This window comes from Saccostrea cucullata, unplaced genomic scaffold (assembly GCF_032062105.1).
Source record: "Saccostrea cucullata isolate Sc308-1 unplaced genomic scaffold, CSIRO_AGI_Scuc_v1 ctg74, whole genome shotgun sequence".
In the NCBI taxonomy this organism is placed as follows: Eukaryota; Metazoa; Mollusca; class Bivalvia; order Ostreida; family Ostreidae; genus Saccostrea; species Saccostrea cuccullata.
The window spans coordinates 394,816-418,524 of NW_026934212.1; the positions used below are offsets into that span (position 1 = coordinate 394,816).

The window sequence follows — 23,709 nt, forward strand, 5'->3', positions numbered from 1 at the left end:
CTGATTACAAGTACTTCAGAGAGATAAATCTTAGTAAAACATTTACTCAGCAACATAGTTTTAGGTGCTAATACTAATGTTAGATTGTTCTACACAGCTGATGAGTTCTTACCTCCACTGGCTGAGCTTTTGGGGTGGATCACTTCAAACGTGGGGTGTTGTAGGAGCCAGGTGATGAGTACACTCTCCAGTGGAGCGTTAGTACCAGTGTACACCCTCCCTGTCTTCCTCTCCCTAACAGGAACACGCCAGAGGGGACCGTGCTGTTAAATAGTACCAGGAATAATAAATCTATTGGGAATGGAAATCTTAGAAAAATAAAATATCTACTTATAAGTCTCACATCTCCATGATGTACAATATCAACAGATTTTATTAAAATCTGTTGGGAACAGAATTTTTTGACAAATAATATTTTCATTATATATCTCACACCTCAGTGAGAATTCCGAAAATATTTTTTTTATCTTCTCAGGAAACTTCAGCTTGACTTTTCAAATAAACATATCTAATACAAACCATGTACTTCATATTAATTGGTTTTATTACTTACAGTTTTTCCCCGCTTTGCGTCATATCTATTGAGTGCTCTCAGAGAGTCTTTGGCGTGCTGATGTATACAATCCGTACCACAGTAAACAGACTCTCTCTTGGCATACTTGTTACACTGAGTATTCACACATCTCTGAGCTGCAATGTCCTGTAACAAAAGTATGAAGGGTTTTTTAAATCATAATGAACTTTTTAAATATTTAAATTGTATTTCAAAACTATTAGAAATAATAACATTTGTCAGAAACTATGCTGGAACTCAAATAAATTACACAACTTATTTCCAACTATATATATTTTTAATATATACTGATTATTGCAGAGGAGACAACTGTGAAAAATGAAAATTTTCTTCTCTCTTAGGCAATAAAAACACATCAACATATAAATGACCATACCTTCTTCACTGACTCAGACTTTTTCTCCCCGTGATTTCTGTCTTTTGAAGTGGAGTGAGATCTCTCTTTTGTGGGTGTTATCTTGGAGTGAGACTTGGAATCCAGGGAATGCCTGCGTTTCTCATCACTAGGCCGTACATGAGTGGAGGACTTGCTTCCCTCAAGCTTATCCTGTGGAGTAAATGAGCATTCATTTCTACAGTTGTAAAACTAGCAAAGTGACTTGGCCTGTCAAGCAGTTCTTATTTTGACTTTTGTTTCTCATATATGTTTTAAAATAGAAATTTTTTTAAAACAATTTACTGGCATAATTTTTTTTTCATTCTTTTCTAACCGTTAATGATTTTAATTTGAGGCCTTTGGGTCAGTGTTCATGGGCAAGGAAAGTTTTGTTGGTTTGTGGGGACATATTATCATAGGCAACTTGTATTTACAGAAGGTTCAAAGAATAAATATGTCAATAAATTCATTGTTCATGGGGATGTAAATTTGTGGATATTGGTGACCCTCGAAAATTCTCATGGGGATGTAAAATCCTGGATAAGGGTAACATTGATGATTCGAGTGATTACTTTTACCTCCTTGAGTTTTTTGAGGGGGGACTCGGTGTGATGCTCCGCCTTCCTCTTGCCTTTCCCCTCATCAGACCTGTCCGAGTCCCTCCTTCCTGCCATCTCCCCCTTCCTGTGTCTCTCAGGATCTCCTTCCTTCCTCTTCTCCCCACTTCCCGGTCTCTCCTCTTTGGTTCCTTTCTTGTGTTTCTCCTCTTTATCACTGGACACTGTGCTGTCTGCAGGCTGAGCAGATTCTTCCTTGCCACCAGCCTGCTTTTCTGTTTCATAAAGTATAACAATTATTATACTCATATAGTTTCCATGAAAATACATTGTACACATGAGGGTTTTAAACATGGTATTAGTGCATTGATAGAAGTGGTTGCTAACAGATTAAAGATTTACGTCAGTACTCTAAGCCTTTAACATAATAAAAGTTACTTTTCCTACTTCAAGTTCCTTGTAAATGTTACAGTGAAATGTTTCAGAGGACCTACTTTTTCGTAATGATATAACTAGATACAGTATCATTGTTTCTGACCTTTACAAGGAGGACACAGATACTCTTCATTATTCTTCTCCATCTCTTTCCCCTGAGCTTTAGTGATGCCAACACAGGAACCATGGTACCAGTTCTCACAGGTGTCACAACAGATCATAAACCTGTACAAAGAAAACAAGCATCAACATATCATAAATATGTCCAAAGAATGCAGATATTAAGGAACATCCTTGTTTATCTGCTTACCTCTTGCCATAGGGCTGTTTACAGATGCAGTATTTTTCTCCTGGGGCCTCATAATCCGAGTCATTCTCATCATCCTCAAAGCTTAACTCATCACTGTCATCTAAAAATAAACAAGTACATAAATATTACAATATCTGAGAAAAACTTTTTCTGCAATAATAACTATTTCAAATGCAAGACTCAGATGAAAATGAGATTCAAATCTGCATTGGTCAATGCATTTTAAAGTGAAATAACTAAACATTAATGCATGTTCTTTAAGTAAATTTAAGGGGGGACCTATGTCGTTCTACGTCAAGGCAGCGTTATGTGACGTCACCATAGTGACGTTTGTTTTTACCTGTTGACTTATGCAACTGTGATATAGGCATAACATTGTTAATAATCAATAACATACACAATTTACTAAAAGAAAATTTATTCATCATTAATAACAGTTTATTTGATTTATGGAGTTTGTTAATATTAGAATTCTCTTCCTTTGGTTGATAATTCATAGCAATTTCAGTTGTGAAAAAATACTTCGATAATATGCTGATATTATAGTGCAAAAAAGAGATAAAATTCAGCAAAGAAAGCGGATTAAATCAGGGAAATATGTTAAATATTATGATTACCATTATTTGTATTTTCTAGGTAAAACTAACGGGTGAAACACAATATAGGGCGCATTTAGAATACCACATTGTTATACACGATTTTAAGAAATGTTATTTTCTTTATAATACTTGCAATTTATTGTAATTCATTTATAGGAATACTTATAAAGGACTTGTGTGCAAAATTTTGTTGATCTAGCCTTAACAGAATTTAAGTAAATACAAAAAATGTACCCCAAAAATGACTATTTTTCAGCGTTATGCGGTTGCGCTTTGAAATTACAGCATTTTTCAATTGAAATAATTGTTAAATATCATATATTTTCATGACAATGATCATTATCAGACTTTAGAATTTATTTTACAAGTTATTTTGGTGCTTGAATTTTCAGAATTGAATAACAACTTTTGAAGATATGAAGAAAATTGTAACAGGGGTGCAATGTTATACATTTTTCACATAATTGTACCCCTCTCATTATGCCAAATAAAGATAATGTCCATATTATTCAATTTTTCAGATTTCTGTCTAAAAACACAGTATTAATGCTCTGTTACTTACAGAAAAAAAATTGGGTTATGTAACCATTGTAAAGAAACTTCATGTTTTAATGTGGAAAATTAAGTTTATACAAAAAACTGTAGTGTCCGTAACCACTTAAATTCTGTGAAATTGGAAGGCTCTATAAATATCTTAACAAATTTCCTAGAGAGGCATTTTATATAGATGCTGATACGTGTTGTAATTTTCCTGATCATCACCACTGTTTCTCTGTTATGATCACAAATGTGGTTACGGACACTACGAAATCCTGTAGTGTCCGTAACCTGTACTTGAGGCAGTTCGAAACAGGCTGTGTTAAAACACTAATGCTAGTGTATTCACAAAGGTCAGAGGTTTGTTTAACAAGTTAATCAATGTACTTTATTTTCTCCCTCATTTTGATAATGCAACTAATGGGAAACCCAGATTGCACCATTCCATACACAAGATCCTTGGTGTTGCATCACCTTGATATTGGCAGATGCTATTGACATCCTAGGATTTAAGTCAAATATCATTTCATTACTTTTTCATTGTTTAAGTCAACTGGTGTTACATTTAAGAAAATCTTGTTAGAATTCCTCTATTTAAGGTTAAGTTTCATCCTATTTTAAATAACTTGTATAGTGTAGTGTCCGTAACCCAAAAGTTGAAAAATGAATATCTTTATTTTTTTCTCCATAAAATTTACAGATAAATTTTTGAACCGGTGTATTCTTAAATTTAGAGATAAAAAGGTGTTTATTGGCTGGAATTCTTTTAGATTAGGTGGTTTTTTCTTGACTGCTAGTACTTAAGATAATGACTGGACACCTAAAATGACATAAAAATAGCTAAAAATTATTATCATGAGTTACATAATCCATATTTCTTGTAATATATTGCTTCAATTGTCTAGTTGCTTATTAGGTAATATCTTAAAATGTGTTAAATGCAAGTAAATTTGCATTCAAAATGTTAAACAGCAGGGAAGTAATTTGGTTACGGACACTACAAAAAAATTCAAAAAAGAAAACAACTAAAATTACACCAATTTCAGATAAATTATTGTAACTGTTTGAAGAAAAATACAATGCTTCATAGAATAAAAAAATAAATTAAAGAAATATAAGTGAGCTACACCTGTATAAAGTTACATGTGTATATATTTATTCAAAGTATATTCGTTTGGTTATGGTATGCTTTTATCAGATGAAGTTGAGATCTGAAGAATAAAAAAAATCGGGAGAAACAGAAACGACAAATAAAATCCTGAAAAAAGTTAGGAAAAGGGCTGAAAAACAAAAACTTCATCCTCAAGCCTGTGAAAAATTTAAGTATTGTGTAGTGTCCGTAACCCTTAAATTTGGTTAATTGACTTCGTTGATCAGTGTACCTATATTCTAAATAGTTTTCATAAAACTTTAATGAATTAGAGAACTTTTCTTCTGCACTTCAGTTATATAGTTATGTGAAAAAAGGAAGTTTCAGGATTTCTTAAACTGGATTTTTTTTTACTATTGGCATTAGTTCTGCGAGTGAATTGTTTTTACTTAAAACAAAATCTAATTTTCATGCATTTTGTATTTGATAATCATTTAAATCTGATTTCTAATAGTTCAGAAGTTTATAAAATGTTTTTTTTTTTACCACAAACCAAAAGCCAATCATATATATTTGGGTCTTGTATTGTCCGTAACTTAATGAAGCTATCAAATTATTTTAGAAAATAATAAAAATGATATTTCCTATTTTAATGGAAGTATTTATATTTCAAAAAAGGCATAAAATTTTAATTTATAAATAGTTCTTTCTTTATTTATATTGGTTTTAAAGAGTTCACATAAATTGAAATACTACCATTTTAAACAAAAATGAACGAAGTAAGAACTGTTTTCATTTTAAAGTATAATGCAACCTTTTTTAGTACAACTTTTGTCCATATTTTGTATTTTTATATGTTGTTTGTTTGTGAGCAGTTGAAAAAATTAAAGTTTATAAACAGTTTTCAATATTTATTTAAAAAACAACAACACTTGTAGTGTCCGTAACCTGTGTAAATGAGGTTATTACCAGCTTGTAAAAAAACAAAGTTCTAATGTGAATTTCACAAAACCATTTATGATTCAGATCATCGAGATAATCTACTTTTTAGAGAAAAAAAATTTGGGCCAAAATAAAGATATTAATTTTTTACCCTCAAGCACAACCTTACTGTCCCCTTTATTGTGTTTCACCCGTAAGAAAAAAAAATAAGAAATGTACTTGTACCTATATTTGCTTATTGATTTATAGTACATCTAGTTTTTATTGTATAAAATCATTCCTAGGTTCTAATAGGTGTTGGTTGTTGACGGGGAAATGGGGGGGGGGGGCAGAATGATTTTAATGAAGAAGAAAATAATTTATCTGTTTAAATTGTTTTTAATCAAAACAAAATACTCGTTTTTCGCAAAACAGTTTTATATTCAGATGTTTGTCAGTGCTTACTTACCCTTTTTTTTAGTGCAGAAAGGTCAATATTTATGACACAAGAGTACGAAAATAAAAGAAAACGTCATTTTTTATCGTTTATTTTATCATAAAGGTATACTTTTCTCTTTGTTAAAATAAAGAAATAAATAATTTCTTTCAAAAAATATGAATTACATTTTCACACAAAAGATATTAATTTATATAATATATATATAAGATATATTTAAGATATTACCTGTTATGCATGTCGGAATTGTAAAAAATACGACAAGAAAAACGGGGTGATACTTACATTTTGTTCCATTATAATTTTTCATGCGGGATGAATTTCAATGAATTTGCCTTCATTTTAAAGATACAAGTGATATAAATTAAAAACATGTTGATTTCGAATGTAATTTGACATTTTTGGTTCTTTTTAGCGGATATTTGGGGTAAAACAATAATGTCTAAAATAACCTATTTTTAGCATTTCACACTGTTTTTGCACGTGCTCTTGTGTAAAAATAAGCATATAAAGGTATTGTTTTTAATACCTAAAAATTAAGAGAAGGTGGTCAGGAAAGAAATGTCAAAGTTTTGAAAATTTCACACAAAGACTTTTCGGACATAGGTCCCCCCTTAATATGTATATGTAAAATGGTTGACCTTGAGAAAATTCATTAAGATAACAGTGTTTTCCCTTTATTTCAAAGTAAAGGGTAAGAAATCAGTTGTAACAGGCTAGGGGCTGAGGTTTATGATTAAAATCTCTGTGGACCTTACAAAAGAAAAATTATTTCAAAGCGGCATTTTTGTCAGTTGAAGCGGTCAATTTGGCCGGTTGCCGGTTCTTAAGGAAAACACTAAGATAACTGTTTTAATCAGAGTTATCCTTCATTGCAAGCTATCACTGTAAACCAAGAAATAAAATCCAGCTGAACTTCAACATTTCTAACATTCCTTATAATTTTTACATGGATAAACTAAAAATAAAATATTACCACTGTCCACCTCCTTCTCTTTCTCTTCGGCTGGCTTTTTCTCCTTGACTTGCTTCTTTTTGATTGGTCTTTTCTCTTTCTCAGTCATTTCAGGCAGCTTTTCCCTGAGGAATTTCAGCTTCGCCTTCCTCTGAGCCCGCCCACCAGGAGAAGCCTCCACATCTTCACTGGGTGGTGTTTTAGTTTCCTCTGTCTTCTCCACACTTTCAGACACTTCCTCTGTTTGTGTTATTTTTCCCTCAGTGACTTTTTTCTCCTGATCAGTGTCTGTATCCTTTTTATCAATTGCTTTATCATCAGGAAGAGATTCATTTTCTCCTTGTGTTTCTTCTTTGTTTTCACTAAGAGATGATTTACTTTTCATTGAGTCTTTTTCCTCAACATCAGCACTTTCATCCTTTGTTTTCTTTACATCTGAATCCTTCACTGTCAGTTTTTCACCCTCTTTTATAACTTTCTCTTCTTTTGTGTCTATTTTCACTTGTTTTTGTTTCTCTGTGTCTTCACTTGTTTCTGAACTTTCACTCTTTATGGCACTCTTTTCTGCTGTTTTAGATTCTTTGTCAGATTTTTCCTTCTTATCCACTTTACCTACCTTAACATCTTTACTGTCTTTTTTATCACCACTTTCACTTTTATCTTTCTCTTTTTTAACATGAGTACTACTTTTCTTCACATCCCTTTTAATCTTTTCCTTTTCAGAATCTCTGCGAATTCTTTCATGAGATGATGTTTCCTTTTCAGAATCTTTGCGACTCTTCTCTATTGCCGTGTCTTTAGAATCTTTATGATTCTTCTCTGTTCCAGTGTCTTTCTTGGGTTTTCCAGTATCTGCAGATTTATGACTTGAACCTTTATCAGAAACCGACAGTTTTCTCTTAGCGTCACTTGTCTTTTCCCCTGATTTAGCTGTTTCTGTAGCTGAAGGCAGCTCTTTTTTCCCACTCACACTGCCCTTTCTTTTGCTGGACACATCCAAGTCAGGTTTGAACAAATCTAACATGCTCTGATCTACCTTGACTTCCTCTGATTTCCGCGGTTTCTTTTTCACAGGCTTAGGTTTTGTCTCACTGTCTGCTGTCTCCTTCTTGGCAGTAACTTTGGGTTCTCCCATAGATGTTATAAAATCCTCATAATTAACTTCCTCTACTTTGGCTTCGACTTCCAATGTGAGCTGTTCTGATTCCCCAGAATCATTCGCATTCGTTTGATCACTTGTTCCTGCTGCGTCCACATCTGCAGGTGTTTGGTCTCCACTTTGTTCTGATTTTTTACCAGTGGTAATGGGCAGTTCCAACACCTCTGTCACAAGAGAGGAAACAACAGGCTGGGAAACTTCAACAGTCTCCTGTTGTCCCTCTTGAATTAATCCACTTTCAAACATTTTAAAAATACTCCTTGGGGAATCCTCAGAGTCTTTATCTTGAGCTAGTTTCTTCCCTGGAGTTTGTGGGACTGAGGTTTTTACCGAGTCTGATTTCTCATCACTCTCCTCCTCACCCTGTCCTTTCCCTTTCTTTTTGGGCGACTTTTCACTCGGGCTTCCTTTATTCTTTTTAATATCCTTCAAAGGCACATCATCCTCACTCTCTGAAGAATCTTCTTCCTTCATTTTCCCTTTTCCTTTTTTCTTTCCTTTAGGACTTTCCTTTTCCTCCACCTCCTCTTCCTTTCCTTTCCCCTTTTTCCTTCCTTTTTTCCCCTTCTGAGGAGTGCTGTCTGTGTCTGACTGGTCCCTCATCCCACTCCTGGTCAGCCTCTTCCCCTGCTCCTTCGGGGACTCAGCTTCACTGTCTGTCGCCTGGTCCTTCTTCCCTCTTCTTCCTCTCCGGACTGGAGGTTCCTCCACCTCAGAATCCTGCTGTTTCTTCCCTTTTCCTTTGCTGTTTTTATCTGTGTCTGTTGCTGAAGATTCTTCTGTCTCCTCTTCAGACTTTTTCCCTTTTCTCCCCCTTGCATTCCTGGCAGAGGTTCTCTGAAATTCGCAAGATTCCAATATATGTGAAATTCTGAAGATGCATCCCAAGACTGCATCACAGTAGACAAAAATATTCTACTTTGCAAGATACATCTATACATAAATCCTTCTAGCTAAATTCTATGGATTTTTTTGGTAACAAAATTATTTACTTTAGGAGTGATGCTTTCATCTTCACTGCTCTCCTCTTCATTCTGAGATTCTTGCTGGGATTTCCTCCCCTACAAATAAAGGCAACCAACACTTATAAAACACTGACTTTCACATTCAGATTTACTTTATTATTAGAATTACAGACACACTTTATGTCTGTGACAGTTAAGCTATAATTTAGATATAAAGGCAAGTTATAATGTACAGTGAAGTTTATACATGTACCCACCCTCTTATTCTTGGCTACTGAGGCTTTAATGCCTCGAGGTGCTGATTCTGAGGTGTCTAAGGCCTCAGTCTTTGGAGGTCTTCCTCTTCTTGGCCCCGTCTACAGAACAAAAATGAAAGTCAGATATGAAATCTGGATAATTATGTCAAAAACAGATTTTAAGTTATCACTTACTTTCAAAACAGCCTGAAATAAAACTGGCATAAACTCCATGTATTACTCTAATTATATATCACTAAAAGTTAATGTTTTAAACCTTAACGGTCTCTTCCTCTGGTTCCTCTTGTTTCCTCAGTGCCTCTAAGGCTGCCTTTTCCTGTAGGAGATTCTCCTGTCTGATCTTCTCTGCTAAGTCCCTCTGTTCCTTATCACTCACTCGACTAGATCTCCTGCAAGTTATACAGAAAGGATCAATTTTCAACATCTTAAGTTTTTTGTCTTTTGTATCCCCAAATAAAACTCTTGAGACATACAACAACAGCTTTGAATAAATAATGCCATTTTTTTAAATATAAAAATTGAATAGCTCCTCGTGTACCTAATATTAGTGGGTGTGTCTTCAGGTATTAGACTCCTCCTGCCCCGTCCCCTTCCTCTTCCTACACCAGCATGTTCAGGGTGAACTATCCCAGGATGCACTGCTCCCACAAATCCAGGCTGAACAATCCCAGGATGCACTGCTCCTACGAAGCCAGTAGTAGAAGACTCTGCCTCACTCTCCTCCTTTGACTCTCCCTCTGGGTCTCGACGAAGAGAAATTCTCGCTGATTTCCTTGGGGAGGTGGTTGGGGTGGTGCTTGTGTTTGTGGCTTCAACAGTGAGAGGTGGCACCACTGATGACTGAACTCCAGGATTGGGTACAACTACTACTTTAGAGTTAGTTGTCACAGCATTTGCAATATTCGGCTTGGACACTTTCACACAATAAGGATGATCCAAATTAGTTGAATGTGTGTTTCCATTCTGTTTTTGAAAAACAGCATATAACTTAGTTATCATTTATCAAACTGTAATGAAGGCAAGATGTAATACACTTTTTGTTTTATTGATTCTTTGTGAAAATTGCATTTTTAAAGTTTACTGCAAAAAACATTTCTTCAAATGTTATAAAAAAAAATAACAAGTAAAATAGAACATAATTTTAGTAGAATTCCTTCTGAAAATATTGAAAAGGGCCTCAGTAACTCAGTAACCTCAATAAATAACAATGAATCATTAAAGTTTTCAGTGTATGAACTATAAACAATTTCCTCCTTACATCCAGCATTTTTAGTAGATCCTCTCCCAGGACCTCTGCTGTAGTGGATGGCGGGGCGGTTTCCAGCTGAGCCATCGTGCTCGAGAAATCACCCTCAGATGTCTGCTGCAAGATTTTCTTGGCCTCTTCTGAAGAAAGAAACTCGTCTAGTTTGCTCAAATGCTCCTCGGAAAACCCACTGAAAGGATTCTTATCCTGGAAGAGAAAATGCAGGCGTTAATCGTTATAAGGACAATTTTGGGAAGAGTCACAGCCTATTTTCTGTATTTACCTTTTAAAGTTAAATCTGAATGGGTAAACAACAAAATATATACAAATCCTAATTAATGCATCTCAAAGTAACAACAAAAAATATACAAATCCTAATTGATGCATCTCAAAATATATGTGTTAGAAGAAAACAGAAAAATATTCAGAACAAAATTCAGAATTGTCCAACTTTACTAACAAAATTTTGTCTGCTTGGTAAAATAGTGTACTTCTTCCAAGATTCAAGATTGGAAATTCAAAAATGAACCATCCGTTTTAGCTATTAAACAAACCTCTGTTGGCCAGCTGACATCGGTGTGTTCCACACCATTGGCTGGAGTTTCAGAACTGGATACACCGCTATTAACTGCCGGAGTTGGAGCTACTTCTGTAACGGAAGTGCCTGAGGTATCATTGTTTTCAGTCGACATCTCCATTTACTTTCTACCTGCAAAACATATCAATGAAATGTGTATTTTAAGTGAACAGTTTAAGTTTTCATGAAGTTTCAAAAATCTTGAATAACAAACTGAGAGACTACAAATTTTATTGTAACTTTAATGCATATAAAACTTATATATAATATGCATTTTGATATCCCTGATTTGACATATAGGGTAAGTTGTACATGTAACAGGTGGGGAAAAATGTCAGCAAGAATGTGACTTGAACCCAGGACTTCCCACTTATGTTTCAGGTGCTCTAACCACAGAGCTACCACGCCAACATACCCGAAACCCATTACAAATAAATTTCTACTTTGCATTAACCATGTTTAGTCCAGTGAATATTTTCTACCTTTATACTTGGGCATCTAGACCTATTGACACTTAGCTACTTCTACTTACTTTTTTACCTGTCTTTCAACATGTTCAAAATATAAATAAATCATTTATAACTTAAATAGGGCTGGGACGATACAACTTTTTCTATATCGATACATATCACGATATTTGAGCCACGATACGATATTTATCACGATATGTTTAATTGCTTATAAAATCTTTTTTTGCATTGAAATAAACAAATTATTTCTTTGCAAATGAGAATAATTTATTCAAAATACTATATACAGGGAAATTTTCACCCCTTTCGCCCTAGCCTCATTTGGGCGAATTTAAAATGGGGCAAATTCATATAATACAGTATAGGTACTTAAACAAAACTTTGACAGAGCGAATTTAAAACGGGGCAAAATTGTCCGCAAGTGTTATAGGGCGAAAATAAAACGGGGTCGAAAATAACCCTGTATACAGTAGTTGTTTATATGTTGTAAAACAAAAATATTTTACTCAAGTGGTGTTATTATTTATTTCATATCTATATCTATATTTAACTTATTCATTTTATATATTAAACCCCAAATGTTAAATAAACAAAGAAAAACAGAGGTCAGATTTTTTTGGGCAATATTTCGATATTTTTTCAAATGTATCGATATGTGTATCGTCCTCACATATATCACGATATATCGATATCTCGATATATCGTCCCAGCCAGAATAACTAAGGAATAATATATTATGCATGTTGTTAAACATGCTCTGAAACTGCATGGCCAGATCTGTGTGCAAGTATTTAAAGGAGAGGCAATGCATAAAGAGTAGTTTCCAAACCTTTTATCTGACTAGATGCAAGAAGATCAGATTATAAGACATTTTTGGCCTCCTAGCCTACCACTCAGCTTTCATACATGCCAACTTTTGAAAATTTTCTTGGGGGAGATTGCGCGTAACGACATTTTTTAATGTTCTTAATTCGCGGCATTTTGTCGTGAAAAATAGCTATTTGTAGGTTGTTTTTTTAAATATCAATCTACTACCTTGTATCATATATTATCACTACTTGTAAAAGTGTTTTCTTCTCTATATAGCAACTTCAACAAAAGCACAAATATAATATCATTTGAAATTATAAAAAATACTTTATTCAAAATTATTTAATATGTTTATATTAGGATAAATATACTCCTTGTCTCAAAGAATGTGATACACAAACAGATATGTAAGGATGCTACACTCTTCAAATAAGCTGTTGCAAGTTAATTCATTACCATGTGATGACTGTTCATTGTCTGTTGGTAAATTACAAAGTTTATAAGGCTACTGTCACAGACACAGAATTATTTTTTTTAGTCAGAGAGAATATTAAGAAGTCACTTTAAACTATTTCATTCAAAGTCTTCCAAATCATGGTCTTTTCCTTTCTTTTTCTGAATGACTCCTAATGGTTTGTACTTGCACTCTGCACATCTTTTCATGTTGGATTTTGGCAGTGTCTTTTTTCCATGAAGTAGATCATAATTTAATGAGGAATGCCATATTTTCAAAACTTGAAACTTTTATAGACGGTTTATATGTATATTGTCAACGTTTGCTGTAAAGTGTGAACTCTCACAAGTTTGTCAGTTTGTATCCTGTCGTGTGTATTTCTAATATTTCCCACATCTGGCTTAATTGTCCAGGTTAAAATACACTGTTAATGAGGTTCAGGAGCAATTAAAACCACTTTAATGACCGGTAGCACAGTTGACACCTTGTTGATTACCTGTTATCAGCGGCAATAAACAGATATCCTACCGATAAACAATGAAACAGCCATGTTTTCTGCACATGGAAATACTGTATTATTCAAAGCAAATCGGTAAAAAATCCGGATTTTCGAAATGTCGGTAGAAATGGTGGGAAAAAAATAAATCGGTAGACAAGCGGTAGACAGGGTTCAAAATCGGTAGACTCACGAAAAAATTGGGAAAGTTGGCATGTATGAGCTTTGATCCTCAGTTCCTACATGTTCTAGAAAATGGAACTGAATGCAGATAGTGACGCCTAACTACGATAGTGATTTATTAGAAGGTAATAATTTTTTTTTCCAAATTCTGTACTGTCTTCATCGTCAGTGCGACTGTATAAAGAAATTTGGTACCTGCCATCCCGAACATATTGCCACCTCCCCACATTTGGCCACAAAATGCAAGTAAAGCAGAAAGTAAGTGAAATAGTTACATGCAGTAGGTTAATTACCAAGGTAGCTAAAAATAGCTAGGTTGGTAGAAATAGTTTTTGGACTAGGCCTGCTAACCATGAAATCAAAATCTAACAATAACAATTAGCACAATAACTCTGACAATGTAAACAAATTGATAAACATAGAAGTGCAAGATAATATAAGATTAAGCTTTGAGTTTCTCTTCAGAACTTCAGTGTTTCTTTTCTATATATGCATATTCGCTTTGAAGTTAGAGTATATAATTTCCTGAAAGTTATAAAACAAGGTTTCAATACCATGCTAATCTGTCAGAAAAGGCAGGATCCTCGCCCACACCATTTCTCTCAATTTAATTATTCTTTGCAAACATATATAATAATGGCATTCTTTTATTTTTACTAATGAGTAATCGGACATTTTTCTCATGCAAATTTAACGATGATGTCGTCAGAAATATCGGTCATCATAACACAGAATCTCGACCACATGTTTTGAGGTCTGCATAATGAATCAACACAAACCTCGTTTTCAAGATTATAAATATGTTTACCTTTTGCATAACAGCGATTGTTTGAAGAAATCCTATCCTTTGTCCAGATTTACTTCAAAATATACGAAAAGAGTTTGAAATGAAACACCTAATAATAAATGCGTGTCATTCAATAATCTTTCATTTCGATATCGCTTCCAGTCGCCATGTTGAAAGTATGGCATGCAGTAACTGCTTAAGTTTACTGGTCAGTATCTGTGGGGCCTTCAAAGAAATACCTGAACAATTACGTGACATGAATGTGGAAGGATTTATCAGTTGAGCATTGCTGCAAAATGCTGCCACATTTTTATGATTTTCATATATAATACTCGTCATATCATAATTCATTGCAGACATTTCCACTTATGTTCACCATATTTTTCTAAGACCACGTGATAATATTGATATTGTTTATATATTCAAGAAGCATATTTTACACAAATTGACGAATTTGAGCATTGCATATTCTATAAAATTATATATATTTATAACTTTTTGACACAAAAACACAGTCGAAAAAGAAACACGGGTATAAAATTTATATGAAAGTAGATATCTTTGAAAAGTAAAAATGGCGCCAAATTTAATGATATACCTTTGGAATGCGCTCTCGAGAAATTTAACGTATAAGTTCAAAACAACGATCATTTTGCTGTTTTGGAAGACGGAACCATTCGTTACTTTATATCATGCAATTACCCGTGGTAAGTGATTTTATTTTTAAAAATTGCTGTTATATTTTTTAATTAAATACGTATTAGGCCCACTCAAAGGCGATTCTATCTAGATAGGCTTTAGATACATCAAGATGAATTATATAATTTTTATTTCGGTGTATTTTTTTATTAAACGCAAAAATCTCTTTGCACTAGGCCTAGGCGTTCAGATGGAAAGTATTTTTGCCATACACCGAACCTAGCTGAAGCTTACTATTGTACGTAATGAATTATGTAATTTTCAAAGTGAGTGTGGAAAACAATACGTATACTCGCTTCTCATTATATCGCGGGTTCCATTGTATCGCGCTATATTCCAAAAATTCAGATACACAGCTCATATCCTTTCTGTTTAAATACTACCTGTTTGTCGTCCGAATGTAAACTTTTGTGACGATTAAAAAGTATGGAACATGTGTCAGTAATTTTTTATTCAAATAAAACGTAATTTTACAGATTTCCATTACCGTTTATATCATATTTAGATCATTGATTTTATAACTTAGTATAAGCCAGAATAAAGTTCATGTTTCGAAAGTCTTTAGTTTGTATAAATGTTTATTTTTAATGTAGAATTTCACCGTAAATATAAAAATAAAAATTGAAGTCCATGTCAGCCACAAGTTTTCATGTTTTCGATACTATGAGACTCTACAATTTAGGAGGTAAATAAGACATCCCGTTTTAGATATAGACAACAAATTAAACAATGCAAACTTGAGAAATAATTTGACACTAAAAAGTTAGGCCATAGATTGGTTTATGATTAGTATTTGATGAAAGTTAAAGTAAAAAATTGGAATAACACTTTTTATGCAAAAGGATTAAGTACCGCGATATTATGAGACACCAGTATATACGACATTTAACTCCGGACACTACATTGTCCAGACTTTTTACTACCGTTTCTATAATTATGATATCCTAAATATTTTTATATCGCTTGGTGGGATTTATTAGCAGTATCCCAGGGTTTCATGTTGAACCAGGACAAACATCTCTCTTTTTTACAGATATGAATTATAAATTTAGTCCTAAAATTAAGAATCCCATGGGAGAATGGTGGGATTTTCAGTCCCACCAACTACCCCACTTTTCTCCCATGGGAGAAAAAAATGTCAGATGGGATATTTTCACCCATGGATTTTTTTCTTCCGTGACTTTGTAATGGGATAAATCCCACGAATATTGACAATGAATTATTTTCTCCAATACGTTGTTTAACGTGGAATATATGCTATAGATTATGATGAGTGATTTGTCATTGTGAAAATATGAAAACCCCACCATTCTCCCATGGGATTCTTAAGGACTCACTGTCTAGTTAGTATACTATAGTATGCCAGGGCATCAACGCTAGTGGGAAACATGGGGTAATTTGCATAGCGGGCGAAGGTGGAAATTACTGATTTGTAATTCATATACATGTAATTAAAGAAATCAGAGTGCCATTTTTTCCCCTAAAACGATTTTCCGACAGAGATTTCATAGCGAACAAATGATAGACTGTGGGCTAAACTAAAGAGATGTTTGTGAGTTTAACATGAGACCCAGGGATGCATATAAGAAATCCCACCAAGTGATATATATTATTTACGATATCAAAATTAGAAATGGTAGTAAAAAGTCTGGACAATGTCGTGTCCGGAGTTAAATGTCGTTCGTTCGAAATCTCTCCATGCCATAATATGCAATGTTTATGTTGAGTAGAAAAGAATTAATCAAATCAAAACCGACAAAAAGACAATATTTGCCTAAAATTTTATTTGATTGACATCAATTAATATTTTCAATAATGAAAATGGTTTTTTTTTAATTCAAGAACTTTCAAATTTAAAATGAAATCATAAAATATATAGTTATAATCATGAATTAAGCTCATTCAAAATTATGACTCACATGAAATGTAAAATTGTTCGGTGAAAAAGTCCCCAAGACTCGAAGTCTCAACACGGACCCTCGTTCGGCGTATCATAACCTCCATTTCGATATCTGAAATCTTCATAAAAAGTGTTGCTATAATGCATTAAAAATAAATCGTGGATGTAATGAGCCCCTTAAAACCCTCCTTAGTAAATTTATAATTTGGTTGTCCATGCAGCTAGTATTTTATTTAATGATCGATCCTTTAAATCAAAGAAAACAAGGAACACCGCTTTTGCTAGCCGAAGCATAAGTTTGTCCCCCACATTCCTACTGGAATTGAAAGCATGCAGAGAGCCAATATTCCGAAAACTTGGAGACGCTTAGATACCAATAGTACGTGTACATGTAGTTTTACATATACCAGTAACTGGAAAAAAATCGATATAAAATTAAATACCGTATTTCCATTTCTAATTTTTCTCTCTGTGATAACTCTTTGAAAGTTAGCGGAGTTGATTTCTCGATAATTCTACCGGAATGTAAATTAAGCAGGTCGATAGGTCAGGAGCTAAGGAGGCGTATTTGCATGCAAATCTCGTGCACATCTGTCTCTGTGTCTGACGCTATTAAAGAGGCCAAATATGCATGTAAATCTCGTGCGACTGCCTTTGTGTTTGACGTCAGTGGGCGAGGACTATTGAAATTGGCATGGGAGTCCTCGTGTAGTTTAAATCGATGTCTACATTTTTAAGTCTAAATCTACAATTAAATTTCACAATGAAATGGAAATATAAGGAATCACTGTATAGTTAGTATAGTATGCCGAGGACATCAACGATAGTGGGAAACATGGGATAATTTATGCATAACGGGCTTTATATATTTTCTTTCAGATGTAATTATCCTGTATGTTGAAAAATTAATTTACATTTGCTAAATGTAAATTACACGATGACTTTGACTACCGAAAAAGATAGTGACTTCAGCGTCAACTGGAATGACAACAATTACAATGACGCAGAGAGACGCGAACACATCAGGCGTCACCTTCAGCACATGCCTTATATTTCCAATGCGAGGAATCAAAAGATGGCGGTTTGGACAGATGTCAAGGAAATATTCTTCCCTTCCTGTACTAAAAGCTGTGATATTGTTCTTAGGGAACTGAAATCCATTCTCAATTACCCAAAGTCAGAGAAATTCATGCATCCATGCACACCACGTGACCATGTTGCCTTCCTTAGACAATTTCGATATGTCTCTATTGGAACCCTTCTGGTTCAAATAAATAAACTTGATTATGGCGAAGTTTCTTTGTGGGAAAGGGTTTTGAAACGGCATATATCTCCTAGCAAAGACAGACAGTTTTGTTGCTCTCCAACAACGAAAGGCCATCCACCTGCTCACGAAGAAGTGAGTTTCACAATTACAAAGTTTCAGAAAATATTCGTGGATGCAACTCTCGATACGGTAATTTCTTCACAGGAATTTCTAGTACCAGCTATTGATGAAGGTAAAAATCAGACTGGAAATATCAGAAGGTATATCCCTTTGCACATTCTGGGAAATAATGTACCTATTGTTCGAAAGAGGCTGGTGGATTTTTGTGGACGTCACGTGGTCAAATTCGACAATACCATTAGTCGTTGCTGCTCTGCTGCAGAGGCAAGAGAGATCACGACCTGGCAATACAATAGACAGGGTGGCTGGGGTAGGTACACTGATACAATGAGGTATAATAATTTATGACTGCTTAATGAATTATGTTTTAATTTGCAGATCAATGAGGCAGTTATTTAAAGACAATATCATGTATTTTTTGACAGGAGGTCAGTGGCGACATCTCACAACCCGTGATCTGCTGGTGTCTTTTACAAGCTGCATGAAGTTCCTTAATAAATACTGCAAGGACTTAAACGTAACCCAAACAGCAGAGAACGAGATAAAGGTAACATACTTAGAACTTGCTTTCATTTTTTATGCATCAGTAGTCGGAGATTCAGATAAAAATATTTTTGGTTCGTCTGTCTGTCAATTTGTATTGGTCCACAAAAGTTTATCATGACCATAGAAATTGAATGGGAGGGACTTTAAGACCTTCATATTTCACGTATGTATTCCTCGTGATAGGTCCTTTCTGAAAATACCAACATTTTACTTCAGGGAATTAAAATGGTAAGGTTAGAGTCAGACTGAAATCAAAAATGATTTATTCTATTGCCCCCAAGCCTTGGGCTTGGAGTTTGATTTATCTATCTTTGAAAGACTTTCATTTTGTACATGTCTTCTTGGTGCTAAGGCTATTTTATTTCATATCAGCCATCTTTTTGACAAGTCCTCTCTATTCTGTAGTTCTATACCCTCTCTATACTAATGCTTTTAGCCTCATAACCTTGGTCTTAGAGTTTGGCCTACTTAAAAAAAATTAACCATGGTCATGAACTGCAATACGGGGCATGCCTGCTTCACAAACACATCCAGATCCTTAATTTGCTTCATTGTGCTTTACATATACATGCAAATACCAAATGATGAGAGATAGCAAGAGAGGAAGAGGGAATAATTTTATTGTAAAGATGAACCACTAAGTTTCATTTTGTAGATTAAAATGGAAAGTGGTATCTGTCAAACCGGAAATTTGACCAGGGCCTTTGAGGTAAAATTCAAGGAAGTTAAAACAAATCCAGAAAGAATACCCAATCTCTTCCCAAACCTTTATTGCAATTATCAAGAGCAAACTCCCAAAACTAAAGCAACTGTGAAGACTCCAGAATGTAACACGAGCAAGGCCACCTTAGAAAAGAAGCGCCAAAGAATCAAAAGCCCTAGAGATGGTGCAGACATCAAATGGGAATTCACTGAATCTTCGAGTCAAGGAAAAGCATCAATCCGAACAAAACCGTCGCCAGAAAACGTAAACAAGTCAAACAATTTACCAGCTGTTGCAACTGCTGCAACCGTGTCCGCAAATAGTTCTTCAAAATCTGAGATAATTAAAGGTGGTCATGCAGACGGTACAGCGCAACAAAAGAGCATGACGAAATCAACTAATTATCCTGAAATAAACCAAAGTAAGGAGCCAACAGCTTGCAGCAATTCAGGTCGAAATTCTCTGAGGCATAAATTTAAGAAGTTTCCAAGTCAAAATGTGGATGAGCAAACACTCATGGATCTTGTGTCATCTAATCCTTTTAGACAGAGTATTGAGTCAATGAAAGCTATTAGAGAAATTAATATGGAGAGACAGAAGAAGGAGTCAGACATACGGACAAATGGAAAGACTAGTCAAGAAGCAAAGAGGGATGGAAATATGCAAGAAAAATCAGAAAGGAAGACAGAGAGCAGACCGAACTGGTCGAAACATACTGTTGTTCTACCAGTCATAACAGGAGCTCAGAAACTAAAGACGGTATCCAAGGGTACAAGTCTGCAAAATAAAGTTAGGGGTGTTGAGTCAACGAATGGTGTTCAGGACAGAAAGAAACATTTGTTAGGTAAATCAAATGTGAATGATACTGAAAATGAGACTTCCAGCAAAGAAAGGAAAAATCATGGCTCTATCTTGAAAAACTCTTCAAATGCAACGACAGATTTACCTTCCAGTGAATCATTTTGTACAGCTACAACTAGACAGGCACCTACTTCTGATGTATCAAAGTCTTCAGAAGATGGACAATCAGACACGAAGTCTCGGTGTTTCTCAGATAGCAATTTAGAGAAGGTAAAACACCATGGAATGAAAACAGATAGAGATTCAGCAAGAGGTTTAGTGACTCAAGCTGGCAGGAAGATTAAGTGCAAAGTAAATCAGGCTTTTTTAAAGAAAACTATTACAACCAAAAGGGTTTCGTTTGAAGGCGATGGCCGTATCCAACTAAACATTCCAAAAGCTGACTGCGGTTTACCAAGTGACAGGAATGATTCTTCAGAAAAAGCCCTAGAATCAAATAATGACAGTTTTACTGATTGCATGTTTACTAATGAGCAAGACGACACTGGCTTGAAGATAGTGTCTGTGCAAGGAAGTGATGCGACGAGCATGAATTCCGTTGAGGTTTGCAAACCTTTGGAAAAAGCAAGACCTAAATCTGACATGAACGAGTCAACCGTTTACATTGACCTTACTCCAACTAAAAATGATGGTGATACTTTTCATCCCAAGAAGAGATGGGTGAATGACTTTCTTTCTTTTCATAGTGACCAAAAATCAACGATGGTTGACGCTCAACAAAACAAAGAATTAGAACAAAACAACATGATGCAAGCTATAGAACAGGATGTTCAGGAAACAGAAGAAAAGCAAAACACACCCTCTACCGCAGCTGAGGTCAAACATCCAAATAAAATGATTAAAAACGACGAAACAGTTACCCCAGCTAAAGAGAAAACTGTTACCGAGTTATTCCTTCTGCAAGACTCAAATGTTGATCACGAAGAAGTGATTGATGAGAAACTTCGCGAGGATGTTACAGTAATTAATGACTCAGATCTCTCTATACATCCGCAGGAGACCGATTTTGTATCAAAGAAAGACTTCAACGACAAATTTAGAGTGGATTCACCAACTGTCGATGACATGGCAAATACGTTTAATAAAACAATCAAAAGCATAGAAAAGAAAAAGGAGAAACCTGATGAAAGCAAAAGCTCTCACGAGTTTCAAGAATCGCATGTAAAAAGTATAGCCGAGGAAAATAGAAAAACAAAGATAACAAGCAAAGTTAAAAATGGTTCCAATATGAAAACAGTCATAGATGTTGATTCTTACATTGGAACTGAGATTGTTGATGCAGAATCTAATCATTTAGACGCAAATAAAGGAAAAAATCATAAGAAAAGCAAGGGAAGAAAGAAAAGCAATACGGAAAAGAAAGCAAAGAAGGGCAGAAAAAGAAAGCCAAAGACTGCAAAGAGTGTCTGTTCAGTCGACTGTGAAGCTGAAGAATTGCAAAAAGCTATTCGAATCCAAAATGTTATCGAGGAACAGAAAAGAATCCTCCATATACTGACAAGTAAGAAACACGTAGAATCGAGAACCCCTCGGGAAAATGAAAACAGAAGGCGTAAAAGTGTCAGTGAAAATGAACTGATCGACATGGAAGCAGGTTTTTCAAGAGGAGCACCTAGCTCGACTCCAACTCAACTTCTAGAAAAAGTCAAACAAAGCGATGATATCGGGCGAAAGAAGGGAATACGGATCAAAAGAAAGAATAAAATAGAAATCAAACAGGAAGGAGAGGGTGCGCCGCAAACTTCAGAAAGTCAAATATCATCGTCCATAAGCACTGGACATATATATCCAGCGCTAGGCATTGACTTGTTCGATATAGGGTAAGTCGATTTTTTTAGTGGAATATTACCAAGACAAAGTTTTTGAGCATTCAAGTCATATTGACTGGTTGTAAAGAAATTATTCGGATACTGATTGTTGCCAGTTTCTCTCCTCCAGATATGACGTATTTCGAGACGATTCTGGAACAGAGACTGGGGGACTTGTCCTACATCCGGGGTTTATTCTTCCATACGTTCTTGTCAATGGCTTCCAATACATCGCCTTGGCAGACGCGTACAGGTTGTTTCCTGGATGTCAAAAAAGTTGTAAGATACTGAGGAGTACCCTGAAGAATGAACCGGCTTTACAGCTGACATACTGCACCTGGGAACAAGTAAGTTTTTTTCATTTTTCTTTTAGGGGTCATACTTTAAGTTAGATAATGGGCATTATATTGATTACTGATGCAAACAGTTTTACAAAAAAAAAAACCACACGTATAAACTATTTTTCTGGATATTTAATTTATGTTGTATAACTTGACATTTCCAGCTGTATGTGTTGGATCTGATCTTCTTTGCCAAAGGCCGGAGGCTGGTGACGGGAGACCCGATGATAAGGTTTGATGTACTGATTAGCCGTTACCAGGATCTTCTCTGTGCTTTATGTCAAAGACATTCAACTGATACCAAACATAAGTGTTCTTACTGATTTACCAAGACCTCTAAAGTCAAGCAGTGTTTGATCATTAAAGATTGATGAAATGATTTATAATACGTTTTTAATTATTTTGTAATTTTTTGTTGTTGTTACATGAGGTAGACTACATGTATATACATGTAATTCAGTTAGATATTTCAAGTCCCTGTGTTGTTATCATAATATGCCAGTCCATACGTTTTTCTGTGGTGAGTAAGATTTGCTGGAATAGTACGTACACTGATTTTCACTTTCATTGTATATTCCTACAGAAGGCTCTTGCTTTACCGGTATGAGAACCCTTAATAAGTTGTTTTATGTGTGTGTATGTGAGGGAGGGTGTGTGTGTGTGTTTTGCGAATTTAATGTATTAAATGATGAATAGTTCTTTAGGATTAAAAGATATGTGAGCACGAATTGCATAACTTTGTTGGATTCACTGAAGAAAATTTTCAACGGGTACTTCATACATGTATATTAAACTACTGTAACAATTTGTCCTTGTTTGTTATTGAAAAGTCATGTTTCATTTTTATAATAAAAGAAAATAATTTCAATCTATAAGAATTTATCCAAAAAAAAATGCAATTATTGTTAAAATCTTTCTGTGTTTCCCACTGCCTACATGTGTCCGCCTTTGCTCAAGATGTTTGCCAGTAAGAATTCTAAATATACAGTAACAGTTGATTCATTTATATGAAACTTACCGGTACTTTTGAATTGTCATGTCATGGGCAATAAAAAAAGTTATATTTTTGGATGGATTTTGTGGGGAAAAAAAAAAGAAATCCTGGAACGCCATTCATATTCCATGTGGAAGACTATAATTATATCGGAAAACGAGGAAAGATGATTATATGTATCGATGTATCTGTCATACATTTTGATAGACTCAGGGTGTTGGAATATTTTCTCCAACCTGTTTCTTCCATAAAGCT

General features: G+C 34.7%; 3 protein-coding genes across 4 annotated transcripts in view; 2 read left to right on the forward strand and 1 right to left on the reverse strand.

Moving 5' to 3' along the window:
- LOC134240150 (death-inducer obliterator 1-like) overlaps positions 1-14,391 on the reverse strand; it is a 44,480-nt gene extending 30,089 nt beyond the window's left edge. Inside the window, 14 exon segments of the mRNA XM_062722250.1 lie at positions 113-263; positions 554-700; positions 951-1,115; positions 1,523-1,782; positions 2,046-2,167; positions 2,253-2,352; positions 6,833-8,807; positions 8,963-9,031; positions 9,193-9,291; positions 9,449-9,581; positions 9,731-10,155; positions 10,451-10,645; positions 10,993-11,147; positions 14,237-14,391. Coding sequence (XP_062578234.1) covers positions 113-263; positions 554-700; positions 951-1,115; positions 1,523-1,782; positions 2,046-2,167; positions 2,253-2,352; positions 6,833-8,807; positions 8,963-9,031; positions 9,193-9,291; positions 9,449-9,581; positions 9,731-10,155; positions 10,451-10,645; positions 10,993-11,136 — 3,985 coding nt within the window. The 5' untranslated portion in view covers positions 11,137-11,147; positions 14,237-14,391.
- Positions 1-23,709, forward strand: part of LOC134240152 (interleukin enhancer-binding factor 3 homolog) — a 141,954-nt gene that overhangs the window by 106,183 nt on the left and 12,062 nt on the right. The gene's annotated exons all lie outside the window — the stretch shown is intronic.
- On the forward strand, positions 14,898-22,840 carry LOC134240151 (uncharacterized). The gene is made up of 6 exons (XM_062722251.1): positions 14,898-14,922; positions 17,694-18,511; positions 18,627-18,748; positions 19,403-22,131; positions 22,250-22,466; positions 22,625-22,840. Exons 2-6 carry the CDS (start codon positions 17,752-17,754, stop codon positions 22,781-22,783), a joined length of 3,987 nt encoding a protein of 1,328 aa, XP_062578235.1. The 5' UTR covers positions 14,898-14,922; positions 17,694-17,751; the 3' UTR covers positions 22,784-22,840.

Coding starts and splice junctions, on each gene's coding strand:
- LOC134240151 (XM_062722251.1), top strand. CDS start 17,752: ATGACTTTGACTACCGAAAAAGATAGTGACTTCAGCGTCAACTGGAAT. Junction 18,512..18,626: donor CAATAGACAGGGTGGCTGGG/GTAGGTACACTG, acceptor ATTTTTTGACAG/GAGGTCAGTGGCGACATCTC. Junction 22,132..22,249: donor ATTGACTTGTTCGATATAGG/GTAAGTCGATTT, acceptor TCTCTCCTCCAG/ATATGACGTATTTCGAGACG.